Source organism: Hypanus sabinus, unplaced genomic scaffold, assembly GCF_030144855.1.
Source record: "Hypanus sabinus isolate sHypSab1 unplaced genomic scaffold, sHypSab1.hap1 scaffold_515, whole genome shotgun sequence".
In the NCBI taxonomy this organism is placed as follows: Eukaryota; Metazoa; Chordata; class Chondrichthyes; order Myliobatiformes; family Dasyatidae; genus Hypanus; species Hypanus sabinus.
The window spans coordinates 179,424-201,579 of record NW_026781378.1 but is presented as its reverse complement, the minus strand read 5'-3'; the positions used below and the strand labels follow the sequence as shown (position 1 = coordinate 201,579).

At 55.5% G+C, this 22,156-nt stretch overlaps 1 protein-coding gene across 1 annotated transcript in view; it reads right to left on the bottom strand.

Annotated features, from left to right (window-relative positions):
- Positions 1-250: 250 nt before the first annotated feature.
- ndufv1 (NADH:ubiquinone oxidoreductase core subunit V1) overlaps positions 251-22,156 on the bottom strand; it is a 44,372-nt gene continuing 22,466 nt past the window's right edge. The window contains exons 8-11 of the mRNA XM_059961739.1: positions 10,106-10,272; positions 2,730-2,811; positions 525-670; positions 251-438 (exon numbers count right to left, since the gene is read on the bottom strand). Coding sequence (XP_059817722.1) covers positions 361-438; positions 525-670; positions 2,730-2,811; positions 10,106-10,272 — 473 coding nt within the window. The 3' untranslated portion in view covers positions 251-360. The remainder of the gene's footprint in view (positions 439-524; positions 671-2,729; positions 2,812-10,105; positions 10,273-22,156) is intronic.

Sequence of the window (22,156 nt, the reverse complement as noted above, 5' to 3'; positions counted from 1 at the left end):
CATTAACGACACTCGGACAGGGACACGGAGAGGGAAGGTTTAGAGGGATACGGGTGGTCAGACTGTGGAAGGAGCTGCCGGAGGAAGTGGTCGCGGCAGGTACATTAACGACACTCGGACAGGGACACGGAGAGGGAAGGTTTAGAGGGATACGGGTGGACAGACTGTGGAAGGAGCTGCTGGAGGAAGTGGTCGCGGCAGGTCCAAAGATGTTGGCCATGTCGTTGTAGTTAATTGCTCTGCAAAAGAATCTCTCTCTGGGCAACATTTATTTAAACTTCAGCAATTTACAGAAACGCGTTCTCTAGCAGACTCCCCTCGCGGACGCTGAGTTTGAACGAGGAGGAGTTGGGGGAGCGGTCAGTTGGCGGAGCGAGCGAGCGGCTGGAATGCTCGGATCCTGCTCTCCATCTCCGGCCGGAAGTGGCGGATGAGACCCTGCGGGGGGAGAAGAACAGTTAGGGAGAGGGAGAGACTGAAGAGATGGAGGAGCGAGAGAGGGGGAAGGAGGGGAGGCGTGGTACCTGCACGGGCCAGGCGGCGCCGTCCCCCAGCGCGCAGATGGTGTGCCCCTCCACTTGCTTGCTGACCTCCCACAGCATGTCGATCTCCGCCTCGCGCGCGTTCCCCTTCACGAAACGCCACATCATCTGGTTCATCCAGTCCACCCCTGGCGGAGGGAAGAGCAAGAGGGGGTGAGGGGGTCTCGAGGGAGAACCACGGCACACGAGGGTAGGACACGGACCGTGAATGGTGGGGAAGTCGAGGGACGGGGGGACCTCGGCGTACGAGGGTGGGACACGCACCGTGAACGGTGGGGAGTGTCGAGGGACGGGGGGACCTCGGCGTACGCGGGTAGGACACACCGTGAACGGTGGGGAGTGTCGAGGGACGGGGGGACCTCGGCGTACAAGGGTCGGACACACACCGTGAACGGTGGGGAGTGTCGAGGGATAGGGGGACCTCGGCGTACAAGGGTCGGACACACACCGTGAACGGTGGGGAGTGTCGAGGGATGGGGGAACTCGGCGTTCGAGGGTAGGACACACACCGTGAACGGCGGGGAGTGTCGAGAGACGGGGGGACCTCGGCGTACGAGGGTCGGATACGCTCCGTGAACAGTAGGGAGTGTCGAGGGACCGGGGGCCCTCGGTGTACGAGGGTGGGACACACATCGTGAAATGTGGGGAGTGTCGAAGGACGGGGGTCCTCGGGGTACGAGGGAAGGACACGCACCATGAATGGTGGGGAGTGTCGAGGGACGGGGGCCTCGGCGTACGAGGGTAGGACACACACCGTGAACGGTGGAGAGTGTCGAAAGACGGGGGGACCTCGGTGTACGAGGGTAGGACACACACCGTGAACGGTGGGGAGTGTCGAGGGACAGGGGGACCTTGGCGTACCAGGGTCGGACACACACCGTGAACGGTGGGGAGTGTCGAGGGACAGGGGGACCTCGGCGTACGAGGGTGGGACACGCACCGTGAACGGTGGGGAGTGTCGAGGGACGGGGGGACCTCGGGGTACGAGGGTAGAACACGGACCGTGAACGGTGGGGAGTGTCGAGGGACGGGGGGACCTCGGGGTACGAGGGTAGGACATGGGCCGTGAACGGTGGGGAGTGTCGAGGGACGGGGGGGACCTTGGCGTACGAGGGTAGGACACGCACCGTGAACGGTGAGGAGTGTCGAGGGACGGGGGGACCTCGGCGTACGAGGGTAGGACACGCACCGTGAATGGTGGGGAGTGTCGAGGGACGGGGGGACCTCGGCGTACGACGGTGGGACACACACCGTGAACGGTGGGGAGTGTCGAGGGACAGGGGGACCTTGGCGTACGAGGGTAAGACACACACCCTGAACGATGGGGACTGTCGAGGGATGGGGGGACATCAGTGTACGAGGGTCGGACACGCACCGTGAACGGTGGGGAGTGTCGAGAGACGGGGGGACCTCGGCGTACGAGGGTCGGACACACACCGTGAACGGTGGGGAGTGTCGAGGGACGGGGGGACCTCGGCGTACGAGGGTAGGACACGCACCGTGAATGGTGGGGAGTGTCGAGGGACGGGGGGACCTCGGCGTACGACGGTGGGACACACACCGTGAACGGTGGGGAGTGTCGAGGGACAGGGGGACCTTGGCGTACGAGGGTAAGACACACACCCTGAACGATGGGGACTGTCGAGGGATGGGGGGACATCAGTGTACGAGGGTCGGACACGCACCGTGAACGGTGGGGAGTGTCGAGAGACGGGGGGACCTCGGCGTACGAGGGTCGGACACACACCGTGAACGGTGGGGAGTGTCGAGGGACGGGGGGACCTCGGGGTACGAGGGTGGGACACGCACCGTGAACGGTGGGGAGTGTCGAGGGACAGGGGGACCTCGGCGTACGAGGGTAGGACAGACACCGTGAACGGTGGGGAGTGTCGAGGGACGGGGGGACCTCGGTGTATGAGGGTCGGACACACACCGTGAACGGTGGGGAGTGTCGAGGGACGGGGGGACCTCGGGGTACGAGGGTAGGACACACACCGTGAAATGTGGGGAGTGTCGAGGGACGGGGGTCCTCGGGGTACGAGGGTAGGACACGCACCATGAATGGTGGGGAGTGTCGAGGGACGGGGGACCTCGGCGTACGAGGGTAGGACACAAACCGTGAACGGTGGGGAGTGTCGAGTGACGGGGGACTCGGTGTGAGTTGGATGGTTTTTGAAGCTCCCTGACCTTCACGGCACGGTGTACACTGTCCACAACTCTCGTGCTTATAAAATTCCAGTAACCGGGCAATACAGCGAATCACATCTGACTGGACAAGGGACAAGATTCAAAATTTAATTCATACACAAGGCGAATCTCCCTCCGCACCGTCCCATCACACACTCCTGTGGTCAGACACAGAGTGAATCTCCCTCCACACCGTCCCATCACACTCTCCCGGGGTCAGACACAGAGTGAATCTCCCTCCGCACCGTCCCATCACACACTCCCGGGGTCAGACACAGAGTGAATCTCCCTCCTCACCGTCCCATCACACTCTCCCGGGGTCAGACACAGAGTGAATCTCACTCCACACCGTCCCATCACACACTCCCGGGGTCAGTCACAGAGTGAATCTCCCTCCACACCGTCCCATCACACATTCCCAGGGTCAGACACAGAGTGAAGCTCCCTACACACCGTCCCATCACACACTCCCGGGGTCAGACACAGAGTGAATCTCCATCCACACCGTCCCATCACACACTCCCGGGGTCAGACACAGAGTGAATCTCCCTCCGCACCGACCCATCACACACTCCCTGGGTCAGACACAGAGTGAATCTCCCTCCACACCGTCCCATCACACACTCCCGGGGTCAGACACAGAGTGAATCTCCCTCCACACCGTCCCATCACACACTCCCGGTGTCAGACACAGAGTGAATCTCCCTCCGCACCGTCCCATCACACACTCCCGGGGTCAGACACAGAGTGAATCTCCCTCCACACCGTCCCATCACACACTCCCGGGGTCAGAGTGAAGCTCCCCCCACACCGTCCCATCACACACTCCCAGGATCAGAGTGAAGCTCCCCCCACACCGTCCCATCACACACTCCCGGGGTCAGACACAGAGTGAATCTCACTCCACACCGTCCCATCACACACTCCCGGGGTCAGACACAGAGTGAATCTCCCTCCACACCGTCCCATCACACACTCCCGGTGTCAGACACAGAGTGAATCTCCCTCCACACCGTCCCATCACACACTCCCGGGGTCAGACACAGAGTGAATCTCCCTCCACACCGTCCCATCACACACTCCCGGGGTCAGACACAGAGTGAATCTCCCTCCACACCGTCCCATCACACACTCCCGGGGTCAGACACAGAGTGAATCTCCCTCCACACCGTCCCATCACACACTCCCGGTGTCAGACACAGAGTGAATCTCCCTCCGCACCGTCCCATCACACACTCCCGGGGTCAGACACAGAGTGAATCTCCCTCCACACCGTCCCATCACACACTCCCGGGGTCAGAGTGAAGCTCCCCCCACACCGTCCCATCACACACTCCCAGGATCAGAGTGAAGCTCCCCCCACACCGTCCCATCACACACTCCCGGGGTCAGACACAGAGTGAATCTCACTCCACACCGTCCCATCACACACTCCCGGGGTCAGACACAGAGTGAATCTCCCTCCACACCGTCCCATCACACACTCCCGGTGTCAGACACAGAGTGAATCTCCCTCCACACCGTCCCATCACACACTCCCGGGGTCAGACACAGAGTGAATCTCCCTCCACACCGTCCCATCACACACTCCCGGGGTCAGACACAGAGTGAATCTCCCTCCACACTGTCCCATCACACACTCCCGGGGTCAGACACAGAGTGAATCTCACTCCACACCGTCCCATCACACATTCCCAGGGTCAGACACAGAGTGAAGCTCCCTACACACCGTCCCATCACACACTCCCGGGGTCAGACACAGAGTGAATCTCCCTCCTCACCGTCCCATCACACTCTCCCGGGGTCAGACACAGAGTGAATCTCCCTCCACACCGTCCCATCACACATTCCCAGGGTCAGACACAGAGTGAAGCTCCCTACACACCGTCCCATCACACACTCCCGGGGTCAGACACAGAGTGAATCTCCCTCCACACTGTCCCATCACACACTCCCGGGGTCAGACACAGAGTGAATCTCCCTCCACACCGGCCCATCACACACTCCCGGGGTCAGACACAGAGTGAATCTCCCTCCACACCGTCCCATCACACACTCCCGGGGTCAGACACAGAGTGAATCTCCCTCCACACCGTCCCATCACACACTCCCGGTGTCAGACACAGAGTGAATCTCCCTCCGCACCGTCCCATCACACACTCCCGGGGTCAGACACAGAGTGAATCTCCCTCCACACCGTCCCATCACACACTCCCGGGGTCAGAGTGAAGCTCCCCCCACACCGTCCCATCACACACTCCCAGGATCAGAGTGAAGCTCCCCCCACACCGTCCCATCACACACTCCCGGGGTCAGACACAGAGTGAATCTCACTCCACACCGTCCCATCACACACTCCCGGGGTCAGACACAGAGTGAATCTCCCTCCACACCGTCCCATCACACACTCCCGGTGTCAGACACAGAGTGAATCTCCCTCCACACCGTCCCATCACACACTCCCGGGGTCAGACACAGAGTGAATCTCCCTCCACACCGTCCCATCACACACTCCCGGGGTCAGACACAGAGTGAATCTCCCTCCACACTGTCCCATCACACACTCCCGGGGTCAGACACAGAGTGAATCTCACTCCACACCGTCCCATCACACACTCCCGGGGTCAGACACAGAGTGAAACACCCTCCTCACCGTCCCATCACACACTCCCGGGGTCAGACACAGAGCGAATCTCCCTCCACACCGTCCCATCACACACTCCCAGGGTCAGACACAGAGTGAATCTCCCTCCACACCGTCCCATCACACACGCCCGGGGTCAGACACGGAGTGAATCTCCCTCCACACCGTCCCATCACACACTCCCGGGGTCAGACACAGAGTGAATCTACCTCCACACCGTCCCATCACACACTCCCGGGGTCAGACACAGTGAATCTCCCTCCACACCGTCCTAACCCACACTCCCGGGGTTAGACACAGAGTGAATCTCCCTCCACACCGTCCCATCACACACTCCCGGGGTCAGACACAGAGTGAATCTACCTCCACACCGTCCCATCACACACTCCCGGGGTCAGACACAGTGAATCTCCCTCCACACCGTCCTAACCCACACTCCCGGGGTTAGACACAGAGTGAATCTCCCTCCACACCGTCCCATCACACACACCCGGGGTCAGACACAGAGCGAATATCCCTCCACACCGTCCCATCACACACTCCCGGGGTCAGACACAGAGTGAATCTCCCTCCACACCGTCCCATCACACACTCCCGGGGTCAGACACAGAGTGAATCTCCCTCCACACCGTCCCATCACACATTCCCAGGGTCAGACACAGAGTGAAGCTCCCTACACACCGTCCCATCACACACTCCCGGGGTCAGACACAGAGTGAATCTCCATCCACACCGTCCCATCACACACTCCCGGGGTCAGACACAGAGTGAATCTCCCTCCGCACCGACCCATCACACACTCCCTGGGTCAGACACAGAGTGAAGCTCCCTACACACCGTCCCATCACACACTCCCGGGGTCAGACACAGAGTGAATCTCCATCCACACCGTCCCATCACACACTCCCGGGGTCAGACACAGAGTGAATCTCCCTCCACACCGTCCCATCACACACTCCCGGGGTCAGACACAGAGTGAATCTCCCTCCACACCGTCCCATCACACACTCCCGGGGTCAGACACAGAGTGAATCTCCCTCCACACCGGCCCATCACACACTCCCGGGGTCAGACACAGAGTGAATCTCCCTCCACACCGTCCCATCACACACTCCCGGGGTCAGACACAGAGTGAATCTCCCTCCACACCGTCCCATCACACACTCCCGGTGTCAGACACAGAGTGAATCTCCCTCCACACCGTCCCATCACACACTCCCGGTGTCAGACACAGAGTGAATCTCCCTCCGCACCGTCCCATCACACACTCCCGGGGTCAGACACAGAGTGAATCTCCCTCCACACCGTCCCATCACACACTCCCGGGGTCAGAGTGAAGCTCCCCCCACACCGTCCCATCACACACTCCCAGGATCAGAGTGAAGCTCCCCCCACACCGTCCCATCACACACTCCCGGGGTCAGACACAGAGTGAATCTCACTCCACACCGTCCCATCACACACTCCCGGGGTCAGACACAGAGTGAATCTCCCTCCACACCGTCCCATCACACACTCCCGGTGTCAGACACAGAGTGAATCTCCCTCCACACCGTCCCATCACACACTCCCGGGGTCAGACACAGAGTGAATCTCCCTCCACACCGTCCCATCACACACTCCCGGGGTCAGACACAGAGTGAATCTCCCTCCACACTGTCCCATCACACACTCCCGGGGTCAGACACAGAGTGAATCTCACTCCACACCGTCCCATCACACATTCCCAGGGTCAGACACAGAGTGAAGCTCCCTACACACCGTCCCATCACACACTCCCGGGGTCAGACACAGAGTGAATCTCCCTCCTCACCGTCCCATCACACTCTCCCGGGGTCAGACACAGAGTGAATCTCCCTCCACACCGTCCCATCACACATTCCCAGGGTCAGACACAGAGTGAAGCTCCCTACACACCGTCCCATCACACACTCCCGGGGTCAGACACAGAGTGAATCTCCATCCACACCGTCCCATCACACACTCCCGGGGTCAGACACAGAGTGAATCTCCCTCCGCACCGACCCATCACACACTCCCTGGGTCAGACACAGAGTGAAGCTCCCTACACACCGTCCCATCACACACTCCCGGGGTCAGACACAGAGTGAATCTCCATCCACACCGTCCCATCACACACTCCCGGGGTCAGACACAGAGTGAATCTCCCTCCACACCGTCCCATCACACACTCCCGGGGTCAGACACAGAGTGAATCTCCCTCCACACTGTCCCATCACACACTCCCGGGGTCAGACACAGAGTGAATCTCCCTCCACACCGGCCCATCACACACTCCCGGGGTCAGACACAGAGTGAATCTCCCTCCACACCGTCCCATCACACACTCCCGGGGTCAGACACAGAGTGAATCTCCCTCCACACCGTCCCATCACACACTCCCGGTGTCAGACACAGAGTGAATCTCCCTCCGCACCGTCCCATCACACACTCCCGGGGTCAGACACAGAGTGAATCTCCCTCCACACCGTCCCATCACACACTCCCGGGGTCAGAGTGAAGCTCCCCCCACACCGTCCCATCACACACTCCCAGGATCAGAGTGAAGCTCCCCCCACACCGTCCCATCACACACTCCCGGGGTCAGACACAGAGTGAATCTCACTCCACACCGTCCCATCACACACTCCCGGGGTCAGACACAGAGTGAATCTCCCTCCACACCGTCCCATCACACACTCCCGGTGTCAGACACAGAGTGAATCTCCCTCCACACCGTCCCATCACACACTCCCGGGGTCAGACACAGAGTGAATCTCCCTCCACACCGTCCCATCACACACTCCCGGGGTCAGACACAGAGTGAATCTCCCTCCACACTGTCCCATCACACACTCCCGGGGTCAGACACAGAGTGAATCTCACTCCACACCGTCCCATCACACACTCCCGGGGTCAGACACAGAGTGAAACACCCTCCTCACCGTCCCATCACACACTCCCGGGGTCAGACACAGAGCGAATCTCCCTCCACACCGTCCCATCACACACTCCCAGGGTCAGACACAGAGTGAATCTCCCTCCACACCGTCCCATCACACACGCCCGGGGTCAGACACGGAGTGAATCTCCCTCCACACCGTCCCATCACACACTCCCGGGGTCAGACACAGAGTGAATCTACCTCCACACCGTCCCATCACACACTCCCGGGGTCAGACACAGTGAATCTCCCTCCACACCGTCCTAACCCACACTCCCGGGGTTAGACACAGAGTGAATCTCCCTCCACACCGTCCCATCACACACTCCCGGGGTCAGACACAGAGTGAATCTACCTCCACACCGTCCCATCACACACTCCCGGGGTCAGACACAGTGAATCTCCCTCCACACCGTCCTAACCCACACTCCCGGGGTTAGACACAGAGTGAATCTCCCTCCACACCGTCCCATCACACACTCCCGGGGTCAGACACAGAGTGAATCTCCCTCCACACCGTCCCATCACACACTCCCGGGGTCAGACACAGAGTGAATCTCCCTCCGCACCGTCCCATCACACACTCCCGTAGTCAGACACAGAATGAATCTCCCTCCGCACCGTCCCATCACACACTCCCGGGGTCAGACACAGAGCGAATCTCCCTCCACACCGTCCCATCACACACTCCCGGGGTCAGACACAGAGCGAATCTCCCTCCACACCGTCCCATCACACAGTCCCGGGGTCAGACACAGAGTGAATCTCCCTCCGCACCGTCCCATCACACACTCCCGGGGGTCAGACACAGAGTGAATCTCCCTCCACACCGTCCGATCACACACTCCCGGGGTCAGACACAGAGTGAATCTCCCTCCACACCGTCCCATCACACACTCCCGGAGTCAGACACAGAGTGAATCTCCCTCCGCACCGTCCCATCACACACTCCTGGAGTCAGACACAGAGTGAATCTCCCTCCGCACCGTCCCATCACACACACCCGGGGTCAGACACAGAGCGAATATCCCTCCACACCGTCCCATCACACACTCCCGGGGTCAGACACAGAGTGAATCTCCCTCCACACCGTCCCATCACACACTCCCGGGGTCAGACACAGAGTGAATCTCCCTCCACCCCGTCCCATCACACACTCCCGGGGTCAGACACAGAGTGAATCTCCCTCCGCACCGTCCCATCACACACTCCCGTGGTCAGACACAGAGTGAATCTCCCTCCACACCGTCCCATCACACAGTCCCGGGGTCAGACACAGAGTGAATCTCCCTCCGCACCGTCCCATCACACACTCCCGGGGGTCAGACACAGAGTGAATCTCCCTCCACACCGTCCGATCACACACTCCCGGGGTCATACACAGAGTGAATCTCCCTCCACACCGTCCCATCACACACTCCTGGAGTCAGACACAGAGTGAATCTCCCTCCGCACCGTCCCATCACACACTCCTGGAGTCAGACACAGAGTGAATCTCCCTCCGCACCGTCCCATCACACACTCCCGGTGTCAAAGACACAGAGTGAATCTCCCTCCACACCGTCCCATCACACACTCCCGGGGTCAGACACAGAGTGAATCTCCCTCCACACCGTCCCATCACACACTCCCGGGGTCAGACACAGAGTGAATCTCCCTCCGCACCGTCCCATCACACACTCCCGGGGTCAGACACAGAGTGAATCTCCCTCCTCACCGTCCCATCACACACTCCCGAGGTCAGACACAGAGTGAATCTACGGCCCGAGACCGGGAGTCTTTTCTCACCGACTTGTCCATGACGATGACGGCGGCCGTCCCCAGGCCGGTCTGCGCCTGGATCAGGGCGTCGAAGTCCATCATGACGTCTTCGCAGACGGATTTCGGGATGAGGGGGGTGGAGGAGCCGCCGGGAATCACGGCCAGTAGGTTGTCCCAGCCCCCGGTAACCCCACCTGCGGCCAGAGAGAGACAGAGAGAGAGAGAAAGAGTGAGAGTCAAAGAGGGAGAGAGCCAGCGGTGAATGGGCTGTCGGGAAAATGGCGTCCAACTCTGAAGCGGGCACTAACTACACAGACAAACAGGAGAACATTCCTGCAGCAGAGGACAGCACATATAACTCAACTGTGTGTAACACAGAAAAAGTACTCTCACTGGGAACACATTTCCGGAGAAGTTTTGGGCCCCGTATCTGAGAAAGTATCTGCTGACATTGGAGAGGATCACATGAATGATTCCGAATTTGAAAGGGTCAGGAGGAGCTAGATCTCATTTAAATCTCTCAAATGTTGAAAGGCCTCGAAAGAGTGGATATGGAGTGGATATTTCTTTTAATGGGAGATTCAGAGAACAGAGGACACAAATAGAGAGGATGTGGAGAGGATGTTTACTGTAGTGAGGGAGTCTAGGACCAGAGGACACAGATAGAGTGGATGTGGAGAGGATGTTTCCTATAGTGGGGGTGTCTAGGACCAGAGGACAGAGATAGACTGGATGTGGAGAGGATGTTTCCTATAGTGGGGGAGTCCAGGACCAGAGGACACAGACAGAGTGGATGTGGAGAGGATGTTTCCTATAGTGGGGGTGTCTAGGACCAGAGGACAGAGATAGACTGGATGTGGAGAGGATGTTTCCTATAGTGGGGGAGTCTAGGACCAGAGGACACAGAAAGAGTGGATGTGGAGAGGATGTTTCCTATAGTGGGGGAGTCCAGGACCAGAGGACACAGAAAGAGTGGATGTGGAGAGGATGTTTCCTATAGTGGGGGTGTCTAGGACCAGAGGACAGAGATAGACTGGATGTGGAGAGGATGTTTCCTATAGTGGGGGAGTGTAGGACCAGAGGACACAGATAGAGTGGATGTGGAGAGGATGTTTCCTATAGTGGGAGAGTCTGGGACCAGAGGACACAGATAGAGTGGATGTGGAGAGGAGGTTTCCTGTAGTGGGGGAGTCTGGGACCAGAGGACACAGATACAGTGGATGTGGAGAGGATGATTCCTATCGTGGGTGAGGCTAGGACCAGAGGACACAGATAGAGTGGATGTGGAGAGGATTTTTCCTGTAGTGGGTGAGTCTAGGACCAGAGGACACAGATAGAGTGGATGTGGAGAGGATGTTTCCTATAGTGGGGGAGTCTGGGACCAGAGGACACAGATAAGAGTGGATGTGGAGAGGATGTTTCCTGTAGTAAGGGAGTCTAGGACCAGCAGACACATGTAGAGTGGAAGTGGAGAGGATGTTTCCTGTAGTGGGGGAGTCTAGGACCAGAGGACACAGAAAGAGTGGATGTGGAGAGGATGTTTCCAATAGTGGGAGAGTCTAGGACCAGAGGACACAGATAAGAGTGGATGTGGAGAGGGAGTTTACTGTAGTGGGGGAGTCTAGGACCAGAGGACACAGAGAGAATGGATGTGGAGAGGATGTTTCCTATAGTGGGGGAGCCTAGGACCAGAGGACACAGATAGAGTGGATGTGGAGAGGATGCGTCCTGTAGTGGGGGAGTCTAGGACCAGAGGACACAGATAGAGTGGATGTGGAGAGGATGTTTCCTATAGTGGAGGAGTCTAGGACCAGAGGACACAGAAAGAGTGGATGTGGAGAGGATGTTTTCTATAGTGGGGGAGGCTAGGACCAGAGGACACAGATAGAGTGGATGTGGAGAGGATGTTTCCTATAGTGGGGGAGTCTAGGACCAGAGGACACAGATACAGTGGATGTGGAGAGGATGTTTCCTGCGGTCGGGGAGTCTAGGACCAGAGGACACAGATAGAGTGGATGTGGAGAGGATGTTTCCTATAGTCGGGGAGTCTAGGACCACAGATAGAGTGGATGTGGAAAGGATGTTTCCTATAGTGGGGGAGTCTAGGACCAGAGGACACAGATAGAGTGGATGTGGAGAGGATGTTTCCTATAGTGGGAGAGTCCAGGACCATAGGACAGAGATAGAGTGGATGTGGAGAGGATGTTTCCTATAGTGGGGGAGTCTATGACCAGAGGACAGAGATAGAGTGGATGTGGAGAAGATGTTTCCTATAGTGGGGGAGTCTGGGACCAGAGAACACCGATAGAGTGGATGTGGAGAGGAGGTTTCCTGTAGTGGGGGAGTCTGGGAGAAGAGGACACAGATAGAGTGGATGTGGAGAGGATGTTTCCTATAGTGGGGGAGTCTGGGACCAGAGGACACAGATAGAGTGGATGTGGAGAGGATGTTTCCTATAGTCGAGGAGTCTCGGACCAGAGGACACAGAGAGAATGGATGTGGAGAGGATGTTTCCTATAGTGGGGGAGTCTAGGACCAGAAGACACAGATAGAGTGGATGTGGAGAGGATGTTTCCTATAGTGGGGGAGACTGGGACCAGAGGACACAGATAAGAGTGGATGTGGAGAGGATGTTTCCTGTAGTAGGGGAGTCTAGGACAAGCAGACACATATAGAGTGGATGTGGAGAGGATGTTTCCAATAGCGGGAGAGTCTAGGACCAGAGGACACAGATAAGAGTGGATGTGGAGAGGGTGTTTACTGTAGTGGGGGAGTCTAGGACCAGAGGACACAGAGAGAATGGATGTGGAGAGGATGTTTCCTATAGTGGGGGAGTCTAGGACCAGAGGACACAGAAAGAGTGGATGTGGAGAGGATGTTTTCTATAGTGGGGGAGGCTAGGACCAGAGGACACAGATTGAGTGGATGTGGAGAGGATGTTTCCTATAGTGGGGGAGTCTAGGACCAGAGGACACAGATACAGTGGATGTGGAGAGGATGTTTCCTGCGGTCGGGGAGTCTAGGACCAGAGGACACAGATAGAGTGGATGTGGAGAGGATGTTTCCTATAGTGGGGGAGTCTAGGACCAGAGGACACAAATAGAGTGGATGTGGAGAGGATGTTTCCTATAGTGGGGGAGTCCAGGACCAGAGGACACAGAAAGAGTGGATGTGGAGAGGATGTTTCCTATAGTGGGGGAGTCCAGGACCAGAGGACAGAGATAGAGTGGATGTGGAGAGGATGTTTCCTATAGTGGGGGAGTCTATGACCAGAGGACAGAGATAGAGTGGATGTGGAGAAGATGTTTCCTATAGTGGGGGAGTCTGGGACCAGAGAACACCGATAGAGTGGATGTGGAGAGGAGGTTTCCTGTAGTGGGGGAGTCTGGGAGAAGAGGACACAGATAGAGTGGATGTGGAGAGGATGTTTCCTATAGTGGGGAAGTCTGGGACCAGAGGACACAGATAGAGTGGATGTGGAGAGGATGTTTCCTATAGTCGAGGAGTCTCGGACCAGAGGACACAGATAGAGTGGATGTGGAGAGGATGTTTCCTATAGTGGGGGAGTCTGGGACCAGAGGACACAGATAAGAGTGGATGTGGAGAGGATGTTTCCTGTAGTAGGGGAGTCTAGGACCAGCAGACACATATGGAGTGGATGTGGAGAGGATGTTTCCAATAGCGGGAGAGTCTAGGACCAGAGGACACAGATAAGAGTGGATGTGGAGAGGGTGTTTACTATAGTGGGGGAGTCTAGGACCAGAGGACACAGATAAGAGTGGATGTGGAGAGGGTGTTTACTGTAGTGGGGGAGTCGAGGACCAGAGGACACAGAGAGAATGGATGTGGAGAGGATGTTTCCTATAGTGGGGGAGTCTAGGACCAGAGGACACAGAAAGAGTGGATGTGGAGAGGATGTTTTCTATAGTGGGGGAGGCTAGGACCAGAGGACACAGATTGAGTGGATGTGGAGAGGATGTTTCCTATAGTGGGGGAGGCTAGGACCAGAGGACACAGATAGAGTGGATGTGGAGAGGATGTTTCCTATAGTGGGGGAGTCTAGGACCAGAGGACACAGATACAGTGGATGTGGAGAGGATGTTTCCTATAGTCGGGGAGTCTAGGACCACAGATAGAGTGGATGTGGAGAGGATGTTTCCTATAGTGGGGGAGTCTAGGACCAGAGGACACAGATAGAGTGGATGTGGAGAGGATGTTTCCTATAGTGGGGGAGTCCAGGACCAGAGGACACAGAAAGAGTGGATGTGGAGAGGATGTTTCCTATAGTGGGGGAGTCCAGGACCAGAGGACAGAGATAGAGTGGATGTGGAGAGGATGTTTCCTATAGTGGGGGAGTCTATGACCAGAGGACAGAGATAGAGTGGATGTGGAGAAGATGTTTCCTATAGTGGGGGAGTCTGGGACCAGAGAACACCGATAGAGTGGATGTGGAGAGGAGGTTTCCTGTAGTGGGGGAGTCTGGGAGAAGAGGACACAGATAGAGTGGATGTGGAGAGGATGTTTCCTATAGTGGGGGAGTCTGGGACCAGAGGACACAGATAGAGTGGATGTGGAGAGGATGTTTCCTATAGTCGAGGAGTCTCGGACCAGAGGACACAGATAGAGTGGATGTGGAGAGGATGTTTGCTATAGTGGGGGAGTCTGGGACCAGAGGACACAGATAAGAGTGGATGTGGAGAGGATGTTTCCTGTAGTAGGGGAGTCTAGGACCAGCAGACACATATAGAGTGGATGTGGAGAGAGTCTAGGACCAGAGGACACAGAGAGAATGGATGTGGAGAGGATGTTTCCTATAGTGGGGGAGTCTAGGACCAGAGGACACAGATAGAGTGGATGTGGAGAGGATGTTTCCTATAGTGGGGGAGACTGGGACCAGAGGACACAGATAAGAGTGGATGTGGAGAGGATGTTTCCTGTAGTAGGGGAGTCTAGGACCAGCAGACACATATGGAGTGGATGTGGAGAGGATGTTTCCAATAGCGGGAGAGTCTAGGACCAGAGGACACAGATAAGAGTGGATGTGGAGAGGGTGTTTACTATAGTGGGGGAGTCTAGGACCAGAGGACACAGATAAGAGTGGATGTGGAGAGGGTGTTTACTGTAGTGGGGGAGTCGAGGACCAGAGGACACAGAGAGAATGGATGTGGAGAGGATGTTTCCTATAGTGGGGGAGTCTAGGACCAGAGGACACAGATAGAGTGGATGTGGAGAGGATGTTTCCTATAGTGGGGGAGTCCAGGACCAGAGGACACAGAAAGAGTGGATGTGGAGAGGATGTTTCCTATAGTGGGGGAGTCCAGGACCAGAGGACAGAGATAGAGTGGATGTGGAGAGGATGTTTCCTATAGTGGGGGAGTCTATGACCAGAGGACAGAGATAGAGTGGATGTGGAGAAGATGTTTCCTATAGTGGGGGAGTCTGGGACCAGAGAACACCGATAGAGTGGATGTGGAGAGGATGTTTCCTATAGTGGGGGAGTCTAGGACCAGAGGACACAGAAAGAGTGGATGTGGAGAGGATGTTTTCTATAGTGGGGGAGGCTAGGACCAGAGGACACAGATTGAGTGGATGTGGAGAGGATGTTTCCTATAGTGGGGGAGGCTAGGACCAGAGGACACAGATAGAGTGGATGTGGAGAGGATGTTTCCTATAGTGGGGGAGTCTAGGACCAGAGGACACAGATAGAGTGGATGTGGAGAGGATGTTTCCTATAGTCGGGGAGTCTAGGACCACAGATAGAGTGGATGTGGAGAGGATGTTTCCTATAGTGGGGGAGTCTAGGACCAGAGGACACAGATAGAGTGGATGTGGAGAGGATGTTTCCTATAGTGGGGGAGACTGGGACCAGAGGACACAGATAAGAGTGGATGTGGAGAGGATGTTTCCTGTAGTAGGGGAGTCTAGGACCAGCAGACACATATGGAGTGGATGTGGAGAGGATGTTTCCAATAGCGGGAGAGTCTAGGACCAGAGGACACAGATAAGAGTGGATGTGGAGAGGGTGTTTACTATAGTGGGGGAGTCTAGGACCAGAGGACACAGATAAGAGTGGATGTGGAGAGGATGTTTCCTGTAGTAGGGGAGTCTAGGACCAGCAGACACATATAGAGTGGATGTGGAGAGGGTGTTTACTGTAGTGGGGGAGTCGAGGACCAGAGGACACAGAGAGAATGGATGTGGAGAGGATGTTTCCTATAGTGGGGGAGTCTAGGACCAGAGGACACAGAAAGAGTGGATGTGGAGAGGATGTTTTCTATAGTGGGGGAGGCTAGGACCAGAGGACACAGATTGAGTGGATGTGGAGAGGATGTTTCCTATAGTGGGGGAGGCTAGGACCAGAGGACACAGATAGAGTGGATGTGGAGAGGATGTTTCCTATAGTGGGGGAGTCTAGGACCAGAGGACACAGATAGAGTGGATGTGGAGAGGATGTTTCCTGTAGTGGGGGAGTCCAGGACCAGAGAACACAGAAAGAGTGGATGTGGAGAGGATGTTTCCTATAGTGGGGGAGTCCAGGACCAGAGGACAGAGATAGAGTGGATGTGGAGAGGATGTTTCCTATAGTGTGGGAGTCTATGACCAGAGGACAGAGATAGAGTGGATGTGGAGAAGATGTTTCCTATAGTGGGGGAGTCTGGGACCAGAGAACACCGATAGAGTGGATGTGGAGAGGAGGTTTCCTGTAGTGGGGGAGTCTGGGAGAAGAGGACACAGATAGAGTGGATGTGGAGAGGATGTTTCCTATAGTGGGGGAGTCTGGGACCAGAGGACACAGATAGAGTGGATGTGGAGAGGATGTTTCCTATAGTCGAGGAGTCTCGGACCAGAGGACACAGATAGAGTGGATGTGGAGAGGATGTTTGCTATAGTGGGGGAGTCTGGGACCAGAGGACACAGATAAGAGTGGATGTGGAGAGGATGTTTCCTGTAGTAGGGGAGTCTAGGACCAGCAGACACATATAGAGTGGATGTGGAGAGAGTCTAGGACCAGAGGACACAGAGAGAATGGATGTGGAGAGGATGTTTCCTATAGTGGGGGAGTCTAGGACCAGAGGACACAGATAGAGTGGATGTGGAGAGGATGTTTCCTATAGTGGGGGAGACTGGGACCAGAGGACACAGATAAGAGTGGATGTGGAGAGGATGTTTCCTGTAGTAGGGGAGTCTAGGACCAGCAGACACATATGGAGTGGATGTGGAGAGGATGTTTCCAATAGCGGGAGAGTCTAGGACCAGAGGACACAGATAAGAGTGGATGTGGAGAGGGTGTTTACTATAGTGGGGGAGTCTAGGACCAGAGGACACAGATAAGAGTGGATGTGGAGAGGGTGTTTACTGTAGTGGGGGAGTCTAGGACCAGAGGACACAGAAAGAGTGGATGTGGAGAGGATGTTTTCTATAGTGGGGGAGGCTAGGACCAGAGGACACAGATTGAGTGGATGTGGACAGGATGTTTCCTATAGTGGGGGAGTCTAGGACCAGAGGACACAGATACAGTGGATGTGGAGAGGATGTTTCCTGCGGTCGGGGAGTCTAGGACCAGAGGACACAGATAGAGTGGATGTGGAGAGGATGTTTCCTATAGTCGGGGAGTCTAGGACCACAGATAGAGTGGATGTGGAGAGGATGTTTCCTATAGTGGGGGAGTCTAGGACCAGAGGACACAGATAGAGTGGATGTGGAGAGGATGTTTCCTATAGTGGGGGAGTCCAGGACCAGAGGACACAGAAAGAGTGGATGTGGAGAGGATGTTTCCTATAGTGGGGGAGTCCAGGACCAGAGGACAGAGATAGAGTGGATGTGGAGAGGATGTTTCCTATAGTGGGGGAGTCTATGACCAGAGGACAGAGATAGAGTGGATGTGGAGAAGATGTTTCCTATAGTGGGGGAGTCTGGGACCAGAGAACACCGATAGAGTGGATGTGGAGAGGAGGTTTCCTGTAGTGGGGGAGTCTGGGAGAAGAGGACACAGATAGAGTGGATGTGGAGAGGATGTTTCCTATAGTGGGGAAGTCTGGGACCAGAGGACACAGATAGAGTGGATGTGGAGAGGATGTTTCCTATAGTCGAGGAGTCTCGGACCAGAGGACACAGATAGAGTGGATGTGGAGAGGATGATTCCTATAGTGGGGGAGTCTGGGACCAGAGGACACAGATAAGAGTGGATGTGGAGAGGATGTTTCCTGTAGTAGGGGAGTCTAGGACCAGCAGACACATATAGAGTGGATGTGGAGAGGGTGTTTACTGTAGTGGGGGAGTCTAGGACCAGAGGACACAGAGAGAATGGATGTGGAGAGGATGTTTCCTATAGTGGGGGAGTCTAGGACCAGAGGACACAGATAGAGTGGATGTGGAGAGGATGTTTCCTATAGTGGGGGAGACTGGGACCAGAGGACACAGATAAGAGTGGATGTGGAGAGGATGTTTCCTGTAGTAGGGGAGTCTAGGACCAGCAGACACATATGGAGTGGATGTGGAGAGGATGTTTCCAATAGCGGGAGAGTCTAGGACCAGAGGACACAGATAAGAGTGGATGTGGAGAGGGTGTTTACTATAGTGGGGGAGTCTAGGACCAGAGGACACAGATAAGAGTGGATGTGGAGAGGATGTTTCCTATAGTGGGGGAGGCTAGGACCAGAGGACACAGATAGAGTGGATGTGGAGAGGATGTTTCCTATAGTGGGGGAGTCTAGGACCAGAGGACACAGATAGAGTGGATGTGGAGAGGATGTTTCCTATAGTCGGGGAGTCTAGGACCACAGATAGAGTGGATGTGGAGAGGATGTTTCCTATAGTGGGGGAGTCTAGGACCAGAGGACACAGATAGAGTGGATGTGGAGAGGATGTTTCCTATAGTGGGGGAGTCCAGGACCAGAGGACACAGAAAGAGTGGATGTGGAGAGGATGTTTCCTATAGTGGGGGAGTCCAGGACCAGAGGACAGAGATAGAGTGGATGTGGAGAGGATGTTTCCTATAGTGGGGGAGTCTATGACCAGAGGACAGAGATAGAGTGGATGTGGAGAAGATGTTTCCTATAGTGGGGGAGTCTGGGACCAGAGAACACCGATAGAGTGGATGTGGAGAGGAGGTTTCCTGTAGTGGGGGAGTCTGGGAGAAGAGGACACAGATAGAGTGGATGTGGAGAGGATGTTTCCTATAGTGGGGGAGTCTGGGACCAGAGGACACAGATAGAGTGGATGTGGAGAGGATGTTTCCTATAGTCGAGGAGTCTCGGACCAGAGGACACAGATAGAGTGGATGTGGAGAGGATGTTTGCTATAGTGGGGGAGTCTGGGACCAGAGGACACAGATAAGAGTGGATGTGGAGAGGATGTTTCCTGTAGTAGGGGAGTCTAGGACCAGCAGACACATATAGAGTGGATGTGGAGAGAGTCTAGGACCAGAGGACACAGAGAGAATGGATGTGGAGAGGATGTTTCCTATAGTGGGGGAGTCTAGGACCAGAGGACACAGATAGAGTGGATGTGGAGAGGATGTTTCCTATAGTGGGGGAGACTGGGACCAGAGGACACAGATAAGAGTGGATGTGGAGAGGATGTTTCCTGTAGTAGGGGAGTCTAGGACCAGCAGACACATATGGAGTGGATGTGGAGAGGATGTTTCCAATAGCGGGAGAGTCTAGGACCAGAGGACACAGATAAGAGTGGATGTGGAGAGGGTGTTTACTATAGTGGGGGAGTCTAGGACCAGAGGACACAGATAAGAGTGGATGTGGAGAGGGTGTTTACTGTAGTGGGGGAGTCGAGGACCAGAGGACACAGAGAGAATGGATGTGGAGAGGATGTTTCCTATAGTGGGGGAGTCTAGGACCAGAGGACACAGATAGAGTGGATGTGGAGAGGATGTTTCCTATAGTGGGGGAGTCCAGGACCAGAGGACACAGAAAGAGTGGATGTGGAGAGGATGTTTCCTATAGTGGGGGAGTCCAGGACCAGAGGACAGAGATAGAGTGGATGTGGAGAGGATGTTTCCTATAGTGGGGGAGTCTATGACCAGAGGACAGAGATAGAGTGGATGTGGAGAAGATGTTTCCTATAGTGGGGGAGTCTGGGACCAGAGAACACCGATAGAGTGGATGTGGAGAGGAGGTTTCCTGTAGTGGGGGAGTCTGGGAGAAGAGGACACAGATAGAGTGGATGTGGAGAGGATGTTTCCTATAGTGGGGGAGTCTGGGACCAGAGGACACAGATAGAGTGGATGTGGAGAGGATGTTTCCTATAGTCGAGGAGTCTCGGACCAGAGGACACAGATAAGAGTGGATGTGGAGAGGATGTTTCCTGTAGTAGGGGAGTCTAGGACCAGCAGACACATATAGAGTGGATGTGGAGAGGGTGTTTACTGTAGTGGGGGGAGTCTAGGACCAGAGGACACAGAGAGAATGGATGTGGAGAGGATGTTTCCTATAGTGGGGGAGTCTAGGACCAGAGGACAAAGATAGAGTGGATGTGGAGAGGATGTTTCCTATAGTGGGGGAGACTGGGACCAGAGGACACAGATAAGAGTGGATGTGGAGAGGATGTTTCCTGTAGTAGGGGAGTCTAGGACCAGCAGACACATATGGAGTGGATGTGGAGAGGATGTTTCCAATAGCGGGAGAGTCTAGGACCAGAGGACACAGATAAGAGTGGATGTGGAGAGGGTGTTTACTATAGTGGGGGAGTCTAGGACCAGAGGACACAGATAAGAGTGGATGTGGAGAGGGTGTTTACTGTAGTGGGGGAGTCGAGGACCAGAGGACACAGAGAGAATGGATGTGGAGAGGATGTTTCCTATAGTGGGGGAGTCTAGGACCAGAGGACACAGAAAGAGTGGATGTGGAGAGGATGTTTTCTATAGTGGGGGAGGCTAGGACCAGAGGACACAGATTGAGTGGATGTGGAGAGGATGTTTCCTATAGTGGGGGAGGCTAGGACCAGAGGACACAGATAGAGTGGATGTGGAGAAGATGTTTCCTATAGTGGGGGAGTCTGGGACCAGAGAACACCGATAGAGTGGATGTGGAGAGGAGGTTTCCTGTAGTGGGGGAGTCTGGGAGAAGAGGACACAGATAGAGTGGATGTGGAGAGGATGTTTCCTATAGTGGGGAAGTCTGGGACCAGAGGACACAGATAGAGTGGATGTGGAGAGGATGTTTCCTATAGTCGAGGAGTCTCGGACCAGAGGACACAGATAGAGTGGATGTGGAGAGGATGTTTCCTATAGTGGGGGAGTCTGGGACCAGAGGACACAGATAAGAGTGGATGTGGAGAGGATGTTTCCTGTAGTAGGGGAGTCTAGGACCAGCAGACACATATAGAGTGGATGTGGAGAGGGTGTTTACTGTAGTGGGGGAGTCTAGGACCAGAGGACACAGAGAGAATGGATGTGGAGAGGATGTTTCCTATAGTGGGGGAGTCTAGGACCAGAGGACACAGATAGAGTGGATGTGGAGAGGATGTTTCCTATAGTGGGGGAGACTGGGACCAGAGGACACAGATAAGAGTGGATGTGGAGAGGATGTTTCCTGTAGTAGGGGAGTCTAGGACCAGCAGACACATATGGAGTGGATGTGGAGAGGATGTTTCCAATAGCGGGAGAGTCTAGGACCAGAGGACACAGATAAGAGTGGATGTGGAGAGGGTGTTTACTATAGTGGGGGAGTCTAGGACCAGAGGACACAGATAAGAGTGGATGTGGAGAGGATGTTTCCTATAGTGGGGGAGGCTAGGACCAGAGGACACAGATAGAGTGGATGTGGAGAGGATGTTTCCTATAGTGGGGGAGTCTAGGACCAGAGGACACAGATAGAGTGGATGTGGAGAGGATGTTTCCTATAGTCGGGGAGTCTAGGACCACAGATAGAGTGGATGTGGAGAGGATGTTTCCTATAGTGGGGGAGTCTAGGACCAGAGGACACAGATAGAGTGGATGTGGAGAGGATGTTTCCTATAGTGGGGGAGTCCAGGACCAGAGGACACAGAAAGAGTGGATGTGGAGAGGATGTTTCCTATAGTGGGGGAGTCCAGGACCAGAGGACAGAGATAGAGTGGATGTGG